Here is a 16,824-nt window from a genome sequence, read left to right as displayed (position 1 = left end):
TAAAAATTCATTTAAAAAACTACATGTTTATAAGATACATTAAGCATTATTCTAAGAATAAATAAGTAGAACAATGGAAAGAAACAGAGAGCTCAAAAATAGATTTGTGTTCATGAGGACTCTTGATTTAGGACAAAGCATTTGCATGTGTGTGCTCAGTCATGTCCGGATCTTTGCAACTCCATGGACTGTGGCACACCAGGCTCCTCTGCCCATGGAACTTTTCAGGCAAGAACACTGGAATGGGTTGCCATTTCCTACTTCAGGGGATCCTTCCAGCCCAGGGAACAAACCTTCGTCTCCTGCATTGACAGGTGGATTCTTTACCACTGAGCCACTTGAGAAGCCCCTTATCATAAAGTACAATATAAAGTAATAGAAAAATAAAGGATGGTCTTTTAATAAATAGTGATGATTCAATTGGATATATATGAGAAAAAAAAATAGAACTTTATTTCTACCTTAAACAGGCATCCATCTGCAGTTAGATAAATCCATAGATGTGAAACACATGGATAAAAAGAGCTGATTGTAGCATTTGTATTATGACATTTTCCATGAGGAACTTGAGCATCTGCAGATTTTGGTATTCATAGGGGCTCCTGGAACCAATCTCTGGCAGATACCCAAGGATGACTATACCATTCACAAAATGCCAGTCCATCTAAGCCTTCAACTTCACTGCCAAAACAAGAAATATAGGCACACCATGGAGATACTGTGGGCTTGATTCCTTCCAGACAACTGCAATAAAGTGAGTCACATAAATTTTTTTTGTTTGTTTCCCAGTGGGTACAAAAGATATGTTCATATTATACTGTAATCTATTAAGTGTATAACATAAACACTGTGTCTAAAAAAACCCCAAACCCAATGTACGTGCTTTAAAAACTAGTGCTCTTTGAAAAAGGGCACCAATAGACTTGCTCAACTCAGAGTTGCCACAAACCTTCAGTTTATAAAAAATACAGTATCTGTGAAGTGCAATAAAAACAAAGTCTGCCTGTGTAAAGGAAGAATGACACATTGAGGAAACAATGAGACAAACAAAAATGTGGGATATTTATCAGGACAACTGAACTTCCATCTTCAAAAATGCCATAAAGGAAGAACTTAATGGGATTGTTCTAGATTTAAAAGATATGAAGAAGACGTAATCAATATCAACACATGAACCTTGAGTGAATCTAGGTTTGAAAGAAAAGTTATTCAATCAGTTTAAGAAGTATTGGATAAATTGCTTATTCTAAACCTGATCTGACTGCAACAAGGATAGAGACTGTTGTGGGGGCAGAGCTGTGGATGTGCCTAGCCTTGGCCTTGTGACTTGGAGGAGGCAATCTCTCCACTTTACTGAGCATCTTCTTCTCATGTATAGAGTTGTGGCCTAAGAAATATGACCCATTAACACACATGAGAGCTTAAAATTAGTAAAATTTCTGTCTTCCTACTCTTGTTTCCTAATCATCTAGGGTAATAACTGATCAAATCAATTTTAAGGGTGTTCAGAATCTCTCAAAATCTAAGAAAATAAACTAAGAATGTCAGCCTTAGAAGGGACTTTGGTAATGTATTTTCTCAATGTCCTAGAGTTATGTTGAGTTGTTGGTGATGGATTGCAATGTGTGTTGGTGATATGGGCATATTTATTTTTTCTGTGGGAGCAGCAATGGCCTGAGACACAGACCGGAGGTGGGAGGACATTTGAGTTTGAGTGGTGTGGGTTATTCCAATTCTTGTGGCTGTGCATGGACACAGAGCTCTCTCTCCCACGCCCTCCCCTGGCCATTAAGACAGGGGTACTAGACAAGAACATCACCCAAAGGAGTACACATCCTTCCTCTCACTGCCTCCCCACCCCAACCTCCAAGAAGCAGAGTTCTTCCTGTAGCAGGTTGGAGGAGGAAAGCTTGGCACTAGTGACAGACCCTTCAGAAGCTTGGGTGTCAGGGCCAGGTGTCTTAGTGAAGGCCCAGGGCCAGAATCAGCCTGGACAAGAGGTGAGCTTCCTCTTCATGTTTGAAGAAGGAGGCCAGAAGGTTAAGAACACATGAGGATGAAAATTAAATGCAAAAGGACAGTGGTCTCTCTAGAACTTCCCTCCTTTTCCAAACATATATTTTATGGAAAATTGAACCTAGAGTGGAGAGACAAGTGGATTTGAAATATCTCAAGTTTACAGTCTAGGTCTATGCTACTAATGAGACTTTACCCAAGTCACTTTCTGTCTTAACCTCGTTTTTCCATTGAAAATATGAGCAAATAATTCTTGTTCTACATTTATAACTGGCTGATTGTGAAGGCCAGATGAAATTCTTGATGTAAAAGAGATTTGTCAACTACGAATTCCATGTAAACATGAGTAATATAACTTTAAAATGGCAGGCTTAAAAGTAGACCCTATGTTTCACACTTGTAAGCCACACTTGCAACCCAAGAAAATCCTAGAGACCTGAATGGGGCTCTCAGATGACAATGAAGATTGTCTAATTCAGGGAAAATATCCAAGTAAAGCTAAATGATGGGCAAAAATCTCTAAATCATATTTGGGTGGTTGTAGAGGCTTTGACTATGCCAAAGCCTTTGACTGTGTGGATCACAATAAACTGTGGAAAATTCTGAAAGAGATGGGAATACCAGATCATCTGACCTGTCTCTTGAGAAACCTGTATGCAGGTCAGGAAGCAACAGTTAGAACTGGACATGGAACAACACACTGGTTCCAAATAGGAAAAGGAGTACATCAAGGCTGTATATTGTCACCCTGCTTATTTAACTTATATGCAGAATACATCATGAGAAACGCTGGGCTGGAAGAAACACAAGCTGGAATCAAGATTGCTGGGAGAAATATCAATAACCTCAGATATGCAGATGACACCACCCTTATGGCAGAAAGTGAAGAACTAAAGAGCCTCTTGATGAAAGTGAAAGAGGAGAGTGAAAAAGTTGGCTTAAAGCTCAACGTTCAGAAAACTAAGATCATGGCATCTGATCCCATCACTTCATGGGAAATAGATGGGGTAACAGTGGAAACAGTGGCAGACTTTATTTTTTGGGGCTCCAAAATCACTGCTGATGGTGATCGCAGCCATGAAATTAAAAGACGCTTGCTCCTTGGAAGGAAGGTTATGGCCAACCTAGATAGCATATTTAAAAGCAGAGACATTACTTTGCCAACAAAAGTCCATCTAGTCAAGGCTATGGTTTTTCCAGTGGTCATGTATGGATGTGAGAGTTGGATAGTGAAGAAACCTGAGCACTGCAGAATTGATGCTTTTGAACTGTGGTGTTGGAGAAGACTCTTGAGAGTCCCTTGGACTGCAAGGAGACCCAATCAATCCATCCTGCTGCTGCTGCTGCTGAGTCGCGTCAGTCGTGTCTGACTCTGTGCGACCCCATAGACGGCAGCCCACCAGGCTCTGCCGTCCCTGGGATTCTCCAGGCAAGAGTACTGGAGTGGGGTGCCATTGCCTTCTCCCAATCCATCCTAAAGGAGATCAATCCTGGGTGTTCATTGGAAGGACTGATGTTGAAGCTGAAACTCCAATACTTTGGCCACCTCATGCGAAGAGTTGACTCATTGGAAAAGACTCTAATGCTGGGTAGGATTGGGGGCAGGAGGAGAAGGGGACGACAGAGGATGAGATGGTTGGATGGCATCACTGACTCGATGGATATGGGTTTGGGTAGACTCTGGGAGTTGGTGATGGACAGAGAGGCCTGGCGTGCTGCAATTCATGGGGTCGCAAAGAGTCGGACACGACTGAGCGACTGAACTGAACTGAACTGAACTGAACTGAGAGGCTGTGATTGAATCTGGGTTGAAAAGGTGGACTACATCTCAAAAAAAGTTTAACTTGTTTCCTCTATGATCAAAGAAGCTAACAAAGAATCCACTTGCCAATGCAGGGGATATGGGTTCAGTTCCTGGTCTAGGAAGATTCCACATGCTGCAGAGCAAGTAAAGCCCGTGTACCACAACTACTGAGCCAGCATGCTGCAATGACTGAAGCCCACGTGACTAGAGCCTGTGCTCCACAAAGGAGAGGCCACTGCATTGAGAAGCCTATGCACCGCAACTAAGAGTAGCTGCCCTCCGTCCCACCGCAGCTAGAGAAAGCCCAGTTGGTTTACTCGTGTAGCAACAAAGAGCCAGCACAACCAAATCAATAAATAGTAATAAATGTTGACTCAAAAAAAAAAAAATGAAACAAACATAAGAAACTTGGTGTTGATTTTCAGGTAGGATTAAGTCATTAACACAGGCTAAGACAGAGAATCTGAAAGGCTTTATTTCAGTCCTTAAATGGCCACCCAGTAGTTGCATGATCTTTGGCAAACAAGTTATCCTCATAAGAAATCTACCTCAAGGAAATATTGGAGTGTGACTAGGAAAAATAGGCAGTTGTTGAGACGTGTGTTGTTTTCTTTTTTTTAATCAGATCTTATTGAGTAATTTAGAGAGATCTTATTGTGTAATTTAGATCTGGACTGGTTTTCAGACTTAATCTGTGGCTCAGGTCTAAACATTTCTACCTAAAAATCTTGTTTGGTAAAAACAAATGAATTTGCTTTCTTGATCTTTCAATGAAAATAAATATATAGAGAATTTGGGACAAGGAAAGTGGAATCCCTGAGTAATTGGCCTCCAAGAGCAAGAACTTAAATCCAAAGAGATATGTTTCAGGGAATGGAGAGTACTTAGCTTGTCTGAAGACTGAGATTATTGAGAGCGAAGACTGAGAAGGAGGCTGAGATCACAGGAGAAATTTGGATACCATGCTGGAGATTCTGGATTTGATTCTATAACAAACTGTTAGCCTTATTGGCTCACTACTGGTGGAGGGATATCATGAGACAAGAGTTCAGCAGTTCCAGTGGCAGCAGGGGGAAGAGGAAAAAAGCATTGAAGGGGAATAACTTGGAAGAGGGAAGACAAATAGGAAATGATAACGTCAGAACGAAAATGATATAGTCAGATAGACTATGACAGGAAGTGACCCTCATGTAGTCCTGGCTGCTGAGCTTGAGCTCCTAAACTTTTCCTTCTTCTGACTGGAGCTCTTATTTCCAGGGAAGCTAAAACAATGAGACACAGAGATGGGAAGGCAGAGATTTTAGGCCACTTGATCTGATCTGCACACTCAGGAAGAATTATGACGAATGTTTCTCTTCTGCTCTAGGAGTTAGTTATTGTGTGATGAGCAAAGATAATGTAGCTAATAAAGTAAGGAATTTATAACAGCAGGAAAGAAGCAGAGTGTAATTCCACTTTGGATTAAATTAATGATGGGTATTTGCCTTGGGCTAAATCCAGTGCTAACTGTGAGTGGACAAAGGCAGGAGAAGCTGTGGGCAGGAAGGTGCCACGAAGCAGGAAATCTGTATAGCTGCCCTAAAGGGCTTTAGGAGCTCTGTGGCTGGGCCAGCAGTCATTGTTTTGGGCTCCTCCCTCTAGATTAGAGGCCTCTGAGAAGAGATCAGAAATCTGGGATAACAAAAAGCCTCTGTTTTCCAAAAGAATTCATGAATGCCCAGACTCCACCAGCAGCAAGAATTAAACCCTACTCAGACTTCAGTTTTAAGGAGGGGGAGGCAGCTATTTATGTGAACTGGGAACAGAGGGCTGGGGCTGGTTAAAAAAGAGTAAAAACTGGAAAGGAAGACTTTTGTTGTTCAGTCACTCAGTCGTGTCCAACTCTTTGCGACCCCATGGACTGCAGCAGGCCAGCCTTCCCTGTCCTTCACCATCTCCCAGAGTTTGCTTTAAAGAAGACTTTATCATTTCAATAAATGTGAGAGTTAGTAAAGCTGAGTTCTCAGTGCAAATCCTATGGGAGGAGGAAGAGTGTGGGAGAGTGGTAAAGACAAACAAATCTGATCCTCTGCGCCTAATCCAAATATTTTTCAACATCTCTTTGTTAGTTATCTCCTTGATGCTGCTAAGTTGCTTCAGTTGTGTCCGACTCTGTGCGACCCCATAGACGGCAGCCCACCAGGCTCCCCCGTCCCTGGGACTCTCCAGGCAAGAGTACTGGAGTGGGTTGCCATTGCCTTCTCCAAGTTATCTCCTTAGAGCACAGTTAGCTGCTAAACTCACCTCTCTAATCCCACAGCACCAGGAAACACATTAATCCTTGGTTTAGTCATTTTGCCTTCTAAGTCATCAGACAACAGTTTTAACAAATGTTTTATTGCAACATGACAAAGGTTGCCAACTTTCCAGTCTGTAGTAACTGTTGCCTTGCCACTCTTCCTCTCTAAGAGGTAGGAAAATGGGATTGGATTGGGGACAAAAAATGTTTTTAATTAATATAAGAAGAAAATCATTGCACAGCCTAATGATGATATAGTGCCATAAATTTAAAAGTGTGATTAATTCAACCTTTAAATCTGAGATTCAAATTTAAAAAATAATTTTTTAAATTTCAAAGAGGTAATATACAATATACAGATGTTTCAAGAATAAGAACAATATGCATATTAAACATATTTCACCTATAGGGTGAGGAGAATTAAAAAAACAATGAAGTTAGAGTATGAATATAAAACAAGAGGGGGGACCTTGCAAGAGCAAATAATCATGAATTTAGGAGTATGTTTAGCTCAAACCTTAGCACTAGAGGCCCAGAAAGTAAAACCATACTGTAGATAAGAAGGAGAAAGTTATTGGTCAGCACCTTTGCCGTGAGGTTTGTGGGAATTAGATATATGTTATTTATGTGAGAAACTCAGCAATTCCAAGGCCTCAAGGCCTGTTACATAAACTCATCTATTCAAAATTTTGGCTGATATTATTGAGCAGTTAGAAAAACTGCTCAATAAAAAAAAGTTAGAAACTTTTGCTGAATGGATGGGGGTTCTTAGGATGGTTGAGAGGCAAAGCATTTTTATCCTTAGAGGAACGTGAGTCTCACTTCCATTATCCTTCTTGGGCCCTGGGGCTTCCAGGAGATTAACAGAAGTGTCTGCGACTTCCAGTACATTTATAATCATTTCAAAATAAAAGAATTTTTAAGTTATTTACTTTAAAAAAAAGCATTGTATTTAAAATGGCAGATTATCCTCCAGAAAGTTGGTGGCTATTACTTTCTGCCCTCACCTGGAGTATAAGAGACTTCTATACCAGACTGACACCTAGCCTGGGTACCCCCATTCCTTTGAACTTAGGCCAATCTGATAAATGCAGAATGCAACTTTTCTTGTTTCTACCTCTTTGATTATTGGCAAGGGAGAACACTGTATCCTACCACAGATGCCATTTGGTTTACTGTCTGGTGTCCAAGTTTCTCTTGGCTGCTTGGTTTTTCTTACTGACTTATAAGCATATGAAAACATTTAATGTATAGTGAACATATTAATGTGTAAAGATTTTTCCCTTCCTCAGGCCCAGTTTCCTTCTAATTCTTTTAGAGAGACCACATGTGATCTATTCTTTGATTTTTTTTTTTAAGCTCAAATAATAATATTAGGAATAATAGTTGGAATATCCATGTCATGAGTTTTTGCATTGACTTTACTGAGATGTCTAGGGGACTGTGTATGCACCTAGACATGGCTATCCACTCAGAAAAAATAGACAATAGTCTTGAAGGAGTGTGGAGTGCTTGCCCTCACCTTTTCATAATTCTGCCAGAATTTATGTGAGTCCCAGGTCCTCATCACACTAGTGAGCGTTGAGTGCTCACGGGGGTGTGTGTAGGTGAGGATGTGGTTTGAATTCTATGTCCTCTTGCCCCACTCACACCCTAGAAATCCTTGCTGCCCTGTGATTGGCCTACATAGGCTTGGGCTAGTCCCTGGCAGAGTATCAAAAGGTTACTGGGTGCCCAACGACCTCAGACTCTCAGACCAGTGATCTGAAGATACTATCATGACTGTACAGTTAAGGGTCTCTTGTCTTTTTCTCCTTTTCCTAGCCTGCTTTGTGCAGACAAATTCCAAGCTAGAGAAGGTGAGTGACTTCCAGAGAGGGTGGGACAGGGTTCAAAGGTGGAGTCTTGGGTCCTGCTCCAAGATCCCACCCTCGGCCCTTCTTGTAAGGCTCTGACCTCTGCTTCTTCCCTCTAAACCTTGCTTCGAATCTTCTTCACTTCTATGGTGTTCCTTGAACTGAATATGGGTAGGGACAAGAGAAGCCTTTTACTGTGGTCCTTTCTCCCCTTCTTCTCCAGGTAGAGGTTGCCTGGACATCCCTCCAGCCACCCATCAGTATGCATCATAGCTGAGTTTGAGGCATGGGCTGTAGTGGGCATCAGAGTGAGTGGGGATCAGGGTTTGGAGGAAAGTCTGAGTTGAGTCATCTCAGACACAGCTAAGCAGGAAACATATGAAGAAGTGGAAAAACGAATATGGAAGTTTTAGGGATGGATAAAATCAGAGTTATCAGAGAAACATAAAACATATGGAAAAAAATAATTGGAGGCCAAAACAATTGGATCTGAAGTTAGAAGTCTTGAATTCTGGCCTCAGAATTTCCAATTCATGGCTTATTGATAAAATTTTAAAAGTGCCTTAATGATAAAAATGTGTGTATGGCAATGGCAGGGGCAGTTTAGGAAAGAACAACAATAAACTAGAAGACCCAGAAGCAAAAAGCAATCAAAAGTTAAGGGCAAGCAAACTCTCATTCACATAATGGGTTATTATTTTTGGCCTTAGACAAGTCACTTCACCTCCATTAGTCTCTGCTTTCTCACCATAAATGTGTGTATAAGAGTATCTACCCACTTATTCACCCAGTTATGGGATGGGGGGGGTGAGCAAAAATTATCATGCATATGATGTGGTCTATAAATGCAACTCTAGTAAGATCTTCCTTCCTCTTGATTAGATAACCTCTTGAATGATTTCCCTTATTTTTGAAAGTTGATACAGTGTTTTTGCTATACTGTGCTGGCTACTTGGGTGTGGAGACCCTTGGCTGTAGAACTTGCTTAATAAAGGCCAAGTCTGGAGATATTTGAGACATATCATGCAGACCTAAATAAATGTGAAATAACAATGAATACCAGGAGTAAGCTGGACTGGACCTAGAGGAGTCCTCAAGATCAGAGTCTAAGGCCATGCATTCTGGTACCCAACATGATTTTCAGGAATTTTCATCACAGTAGCAAAGGCAGGAAAAAGGCAAATTCTTAAAAATGTTTAGGCATCATAGAGATAGGAATGGATACTCTGACATAATGTCCTCTTTATATATGTCTCAGTTTTGCTGGTGTGTATTTGTGCATGCATTTAGGGAAAGGTGCAAAAGCCTGCATAAAGAAAATGCCTCTCTCCCCAGGAGTAAAAGCTAAGTAGCTAAGTGTGCTAGGGATAGAATCAGTGGTAGAGTTTGGTTTGGTTTTGTGTTGGATCACTCCTTTAGGTGGGGCAGATGGTGTCTGACTAAAATCTTTTCTAGTCCTTGCATTTCCAGGGAGTCTAGTTTAATCCTAGTTTAAGTCTGGACCTTTCTTATTAGATTATGTCCTTCCCTCCTTTCTCTGGTCAGTACCTCTCTGCCTTTTTCTGACTGGGTGGTTTGGATGTTAGCTTTCTCTTCATACTTTGGGATTTTACATTCCCTATATTCCAGAAGCCATTTATAGCAGCTTCTCTGATATAGGGAAGGAAATCAGGATGTGCTGGTGAGCCCTGTGGAGTCAGCAAATTTTGGGTACTGCATGGACCCTGCATGGATAAAGACAGAGGAGAGATAAGATGAGATCTGCCTGTAGAGGAATTTCACCTAAGGACAGGCAATGACAATTTCATGCTGAACTTATTTCTATTATGTGGAACTTTGCTCAAATATGTTCATAGAATGGATAAGGATTAAGGTAGATGGAGCTGGTGGTGAAGGTAGGTATTAGATAGCTAGAGCACAATGGGTAAGGAGTTGGGCGTGTGATAAGTTGGATACTGCCAGACACAGTTTAGTGACCTGCTTACAGATGGATTTTTGAGCTCTCCATCTTTTTTCCTGGCAGCTACAAAAAGTTAGAATTTCATAGTATTGGCTTACAAGACCATCATATGAGTAAGAGTGCATTGAGAGAGAAAACTACTCAAGGTAGGAGTAATACTAGACTCTAGAATGTTAAACCTGGAAGACTTTCAGGATCTAATAGAAATCTAGACCAATTTCTTCATTTTTACCAGTGGAGAAACTGAGGGCCAAGGATGAGAACTTCCCAGGATCACAAGGAACTCTAACAATAGAGCAAGCTTCTGATTCCCAGGTAGAGCTCTTTCCACTCCACCATGCTGATAAATGGGGCGGGAAGTCAGAAGACCTAGGGAAAGTTAAAGAAGTAATAAGGCTATCCTGAAACACTTGGGCAATTAAAAACCTTCCCTTCACCGAGGGAATCCAGGCAAGATGACTTCAACCCAGAGACAAGGAGTAGCTTCATTTTCAGAGAAGCAAGAAAGGCAGTATGCTTTTCAGTTTGACTCCACTTACTTCCAGGCTATCCCATTCCAGCTCATGAATCTCTGCTTTTTTCCATTCATCCAAGCAGTTCCTGGTATTTTACCTCTGCAAAGATAATAAAGAGACTTGACTGCCTGTTCCTCAAAAAACCATTGCCTTTCAAGTCACAAGACCTAGTTTCAATCTTGTCATTGACACATTAGATGGCTTGTATTTGTTTTCTGGATCTCAGTTAATATATGCATTGTTCTTTGAATGGTTTGAAAGATTATACCGACATTAGGAATTATTATTACTAAAATTATAATTTTTTAAAATCTTCCAGATGGATTGCTACAAAGATGTGAAAGGCACCATCTATGATTATGACGCTTTCACTCTTAATGGAAAGGAGCACATTCAGTTCAAGCAGTATGCGGGCAAGCATGTCCTTTTTGTCAATGTGGCCACCTACTGTGGTCTGACAGCTCAATATCCTGGTAAGAGTTCATAGCCAAATCTCCTTGGGACTAATTTTCTAGCTTGTTATATTTCAAGTTATATTGGTATTATATTCTAATTTTAATTCTATATATCAGAATAAATACTCATGATCAAGTGACTTTATTCCCTAATGTCAGGAGTCAGCAAACTATGGTCCACAGGGCAAATCCAGTCAGCCTAATTTTGTAAATAAAGTTTTATTGAACACAGCCATGACCATTCACTTGCAGATTGTCTATGGTTGATATTATGCTGCAAGACCGAGTTGAGTAGTATGAGTGCTGGTACCAGAGGCCATCTGAAATGACTAATCTGGACCTTCACAGAAAACGTTTGCTGACCCCTTCCTACGTCCTGCCTCTGCTTTGCTCCTGAGATTTCCAGGAGAACAAATAATGTATTTGAGAGCTAGCAGCCTCTCTGAAGATTCAAGTCTTCTTGGTAAATACAGGAGGTAAGATTGATGTTTTTGAGACTTTTCCAGGTAACTTACAAAGACAGGGAAAAGAAAAAAGGGCTTTATACCTGGAGCATATTTGACTGGAGTGAGGGCTGGAGAGGAGGCCATAAGAGAGGCAAACGCTTCCTCTCCAACCTCAACACCTCCTTTAGGTGTAGTTTTTTCCCCTCTCTGTGCATTATTCAGAGTAGAATGTTATCTTTCTCATATCTTAGGCCATATTGATTAAAAGCCAATAAATAATGAACAGGACTAAATTTTATCAGAAATAGATGCCTTTCTTATATTTGAACTAATAAGAACTTCATTTTTAAGTTTTTCATTATTATATTTTGAATAGGTACTGAACTGAACTGAACTATATTCACAAGGCTCAAAATTAAAGGAATAAAAAAGTTTAGAGTAAAAAGTCTTTTCATCTCTTTCCCTTCCCCCCGATGACCAGTATTATCATGTTTACAAAATATATATGTATTCTTTTTTTTTACTTTTCTACCAATTGATGACATATAATAAATGATGATGATGATAGTCACTCAGCCATGTCTGACTCTTTTTGACTCATGGACTGTACCTGCCAGGCTCCTCTGTCCATAGGATTCTCCAGGCAAGAATACTGGAGTGGGTTGCCATTTCCTTCTCCAAACGAGTAATAAATACAACCTGCCAATTTGCTTTTTTAAATTAATAAGATACCTTGGAGTTTGGATCGTTTCCTCCCTCTGTTTTAAGATTGAATAATATTCTATTGGACCATACTTCATTTTGCCAGTTTATAGGGATTTTAAAAATCAATGTATTCAGTTCCAATTCTGTATGTAATAGGTACGAGAACTGGGGAATAGTTTCTCAAGAACTGGAAGACAGGTTTCCTAATTAATAGTCTGTTTCCTAGAGGAGTTACTACCTATAGTGACTAAAGAAAAGAGGAGAGAATGTGGGGAAAAGTACTTAGGAACCACATGGAAATAGGAGAGCAATCTCATACTGCAGAAAATAAGAATGAAAGGACTCAGAGGAGATATCAGTTGACACTGTTGCCTGAGCAGACTGTTCAGTTAGGGACTGGTTAGTGTTTGTTATGGAACTGAAGATATCTGGCTCACAAAGGGTGAAAAGGAAGATGATTATAAAAGTCCGGGGAAACAAACTGAAAAACTTGGGGAAGAAGGCAATTGGAAGCTCGTGTTCTGGTATATCACTGAGGGTTTTTAGGTAGAATGCATCTTTAACATCTTGAAGATTGTTAAAGAACACCAGAAAGCTCAACTTGAAATTTCTCTGGTTCTTTTTGCCCCGTCAGATTTACCCCCACTCCACCCAGGGTGAGTTAGCCTTGAAGAGAGAGAAGTCCATTCTCATTGTGCGTGTCTTTTCCTTTAAAAAAGAAAAGATTCAATCTACCAATTAACCAATCAGGGAAGGCAAACTGATGGTCAGTGATGTTTAAATGTGGTTTTGTTTAAAATTAAAATTAAATTAAAATTTTCATTTTTAAATTGTGGTACAAAAAGACAAAATATAAATTTTCGTTTTTAAATTGTGGTACAAAAAGAAAAAATATAAAATTTACCATCTTAACCAATTTTTAAGAAGACTGTTCAGCAGTGTTAAAAAATATTCATTGTTATGAAACAAATCTCTAGAACTTTTCTATCTTGCAAAACTGAAACTCTGTATACATTAAATAACAGCTCCCCTTTCTCCTTTCCCCCAGCCCCTGGTAACCACTATTCTACCTTCTGTTTCTATAAATTTGACTACTTTAAATACCACATGTATTTGTCTTACCTGCAGTATTTGTCTTTTCATGACTAGTTTATTTCACTTAGCATAAAGATTCATTCATGTTGTAGCATGTAACAAAATTTCCTTCCATTTTAAGACTGAATAGTATTCCACTGTATATGGATATACCACATTTTGTTTATGCATTCATCCATCAATGGACATATGGGTTGTTTCCATCTCTTGATTTTTATGTATGGTGCTCCTATGAACATGGGTGTGCAAATATCTCTTTGAGACTCTGTTTTCAATTCTTATCCATATATGCCCAGAATTGGGACTGCTGCTTTATGGTAGTTCTATTTTTAATTGTTCAAGAAACCTCCATATTATTTTCCATAACAGTTATACCATTTTACAATCCCACCAGCAGTGATCTGTTGAGCTTTAGAATTGTAAAGATGACTGGGGAGCCACCTCAGAATAATGTAACCAGAAGAACTTCTAGAAAGGAATCTGGGCATCCCTATTTTTAAGGAAAGGCCCCTATCTGATTCTGATGTGCTGCAGATTTGGGAAATACTACACTATAACAAAGGGCTTTTGCATACATGTCTGGAGATCTAGTATCTCATTTCAGCCCTGCCATGAAGAGTCTTTCTGACTTATTTTTCCCCTTTTCCTGGACCTCTGTTTTTCCCTCTGTAAAATGGGTATTTCCAAGGATCACTCTGTCTATATACAAAAGGCAGGCTCTCTGGCCAGGCCACCATATTGTCCATTCTCTACCCATAGAACTGAATGCACTACAGGAGGAGCTGAAGCCCTTTGGACTAGTTGTGTTGGGATTTCCCTGTAACCAATTCGGAAAGCAAGAACCAGGAGAAAACTCAGAAATTCTTCCAGGACTGAAGTAAGTGCCTACTTAAAACCCTATAGAGATCTGTCTCTGTCTACCTTTCCTCCATTTCCAGAGGCACTTCCATGTTGGGGACTTCCAGGATGGGCAGTGGGTTAATAGGCTTGGGGCACCTACTAACTGATTTTAACTTTGGCCTCCACTGATGTGAGTCTTGCAGTGTCAGATATGCTCTCCCCTTCCCTGGAAAGTGAGACCTGGATGGATGGTGGAGGAGTGGGAGCACAGAAATAGCTCCTGGTGTTGCTGGTACAGAAACAATATAGATGGGAGACAGTGACAGCATGTGGAATAGAGAAAAATAAAGTGTCAGGGAGCCCAAAGTTTAACAATGGTCTTATTTTCCCTTCCCAGCTCTGTTTTCTATATCTTCACATCTGTTGCCCCTTTTTCGTAACCTCAAATCCTGGTACCCTATTATAATTTTCTCTCTTATATTCTGGAGCTTCCTGGGAACATTATGGTTCATTGCAGGTACGTCCGTCCAGGAGGAGGATACGTACCTAATTTCCAGCTGTTTGAGAAAGGGGATGTGAATGGTGAAATGGAGCAGAAAGTCTTCACCTTCTTAAAGGTGAGTTAATTACTGACCTAAGCTTCTTCTTCCTTAATATTCCTAACATAGAGTTTGGTGTGGTAGAAATGGACACAAGGGCTCCTGCCTGGAGGAGGGGTTGGACTCTTTGGAAGAGATCTCCTTGTAAGCATAGGGACTGGGGTTAAATTTGTTAGTATCTGCGATGCTCTGCTTTGTGTTACAAAGCATTGTGTAGAGTGCCACCTTTCACTGGGACCACTCTCTTTTGTTCATTGACATTCATTCATTCAAGGAACATTTGTTGAGTGCCTGCTATCTATAAGGCAGTTTGCTAAACAATAAGGGTATAAAAATGAACAAACACAGTCCCTGTTCCTTGATGAGTTCATACTGGAGAAGACAAAAAAAAAAAAAGGCAGATGTAATACAACGCAATAAGTGCCTTTTATGAAACATCGGCTCTTAGATACAGAGAATGTGAGAGCTGAGAAGGGCCCTTAAAAATCATCAGAGTTTAGTGTTCTTAAATGCTGGACTGTGGGCCAAGGTTGACCCATGTTGAAATTTTTATATATACTCAGTAAATTGAAAAAACAGGGCAATGTAAGGAGGGTTTCATAAACATTAACTGATTTATAGAGCTGCCCTTTATTCTAAGATTAGGACACATATGTAATTTATTCTTATAATTATCTCTTTAAAACTGAATGAAGTAATGGTGTTTTAAAATTTTTCTCTTATTTTTCAAAACAAAATATTGGAACTCCATATTGGTCCCCAAAAGGTATTTGTGAAAGATGACTGGCCCATGGAGCATCTAGGAAACCACATTCTAATCTATTCACTTTGCAGAAAAGGAAATTTAAAGCTAGAGAAGTGACATATCTCATTCATAGGAACAGGATTTTGAGATAGGGTCACAGGGAGAAACAGACAGAGGGAATAGACTTTTGCTATAATATCTACAACTTTCTTGGTAGTTAGCATGGCTGTGATTCAGAGAATATATTAAGAATCATAGGAAATGAAAATATCTCAATATAAGAGGAAGTGGATTATCTGTGGGTAAAAATAGCCTGGATCATCCATGAGCAGAAATGATTCTGTCATTTCTCTTTTCCATCTCTCTGCTGCAGCAATCCTGTCCTCACCCTTCTGAGATTATGGGCTCAATCAAACATATATCCTGGGAACCCATCATGGTCCATGACATCCGCTGGAATTTTGAAAAGTTCCTAGTGGGACCTGATGGCGTCCCTGTCATGCGCTGGTTTCATCGGACTCCAGTCAGTACAGTCAAGTCAGATATTCTGGCATACATGAAACAGTTCAAAACCAAATAAGAAGATCAAGTTGGGGGCAGGAGCCATCCTGCTTCTTTACCTGAAGACCTGTTTTTAAAAAAAATCTTTTCTCTACATTCTCTTCCTAAATACCCTCCACTTGACTAAATCACCTCTATAGTGCCAAAATTCCCACTCTCTATCAAGTGGATTTATGTCCAGAAGGCTACTATTATTTCCCCTGCAGGAGTATTTGAGTAAGAGAAAAGAATGGAAACCCTAAACCCTCAGCTATCTGTAAAAAGTTTAATAAAGCATATATATATATATATATGTATGTATGTATATGTATATATCCCTAGAGGAGGGCATGGCAACCCGCTCTAGTATTCTTGCCTGGAGAATCCCCATGGACAGAGGAGCCTGGCAGGCTGCAGTCTATGTAGTCTCAAAGAGTCAGATACGACTGAGCGACTAAGCGCAGTATATATGTTGATGTACATATCTACACACACATATATATATCAAAGGAAAATCATTCATCCATGAGGATAGGTCAATTTGACATGATATCCTGGGAAAGAACGTTCCTACACATTCTTTCTTCTCTCTCTACCCTAAATGTGTAGAATTGACAATGCAGTGAATAGCCATACAATTTAAGTTCTACTTCATAACATTTATCTTCCCCTAAAGAAACATGTAAAGTCAATTTCCAAATATTTTCAGGTCAGTCTTTTTCCATGTCACTCCACCCATCCCTGCCTCCAGTGATCTGTCACTCTTTTGTAGGAGCCCTAGATAGAGTGGGAGCAACAAATTGCCTCACATGAAGGGAAGAGTATCTCCATGATGGTGGCAGTCAGAGCCTCTTTCTAATTCGGACCCTACAAAAACTTTCCTCTGTCTGATCTTTAGTGTATTCAGATTATGACACTTGGGCAGAGCATCCTTTGAAAGATAGGCTTTCCCTTCTCAACCCTAGAACCC

The 16,824-nt window shown here is 40.0% G+C and overlaps 2 protein-coding genes across 9 annotated transcripts in view; one reads left to right on the top strand and one right to left on the bottom strand.

The window, feature by feature from the left end:
- GPX5 (glutathione peroxidase 5) overlaps positions 1-16,159 on the top strand; it is a 52,045-nt gene extending 35,886 nt beyond the window's left edge. For 2 of the 4 annotated variants that reach the window (XM_081523125.1, XM_081523124.1), the window contains 4 exons: positions 10,749-10,902; positions 13,890-14,007; positions 14,488-14,587; positions 15,688-16,159. In XM_081523125.1, coding sequence (XP_081379251.1) covers positions 10,749-10,902; positions 13,890-14,007; positions 14,488-14,587; positions 15,688-15,894 — 579 coding nt within the window. In that variant the 3' untranslated portion in view covers positions 15,895-16,159. Of the gene's footprint in view, positions 1-7,876; positions 7,962-8,181; positions 8,184-10,748; positions 10,903-13,889; positions 14,008-14,487; positions 14,588-15,687 lie in introns of those variants that run through there. The other 2 variants (XM_081523123.1, XM_081523122.1) reach the window with 2 other exon arrangements.
- The window catches only part of SCAND3 (SCAN domain containing 3), a 48,960-nt gene continuing 32,565 nt past the window's right edge, over positions 430-16,824 (bottom strand). For 2 of the 5 annotated variants that reach the window (XR_014062891.1, XM_081522995.1), the window contains 2 exons: positions 10,454-10,528; positions 430-681 (listed from right to left, as the gene is read on the bottom strand). Coding sequence is in view for 2 of the 5 variants with exons in the window: in XM_081522995.1 (XP_081379121.1) it covers positions 591-681; positions 10,454-10,528 (166 nt within the window). In the remaining 3 variants the exon portion in view is untranslated. Of the gene's footprint in view, positions 682-6,180; positions 6,264-10,139; positions 10,529-16,824 lie in introns of those variants that run through there. The other 3 variants (XR_014062890.1, XM_081522997.1, XR_014062889.1) reach the window with 2 other exon arrangements.

This window comes from Giraffa tippelskirchi, chromosome 8 (assembly GCF_054371585.1).
Source record: "Giraffa tippelskirchi isolate mGirTip1 chromosome 8, T2T-mGirTip1v1.2.pri, whole genome shotgun sequence".
Lineage (NCBI taxonomy): Eukaryota > Metazoa > Chordata > Mammalia > Artiodactyla > Giraffidae > Giraffa > Giraffa tippelskirchi.
This window is presented reverse-complemented; position numbering and strand designations above follow the sequence as displayed.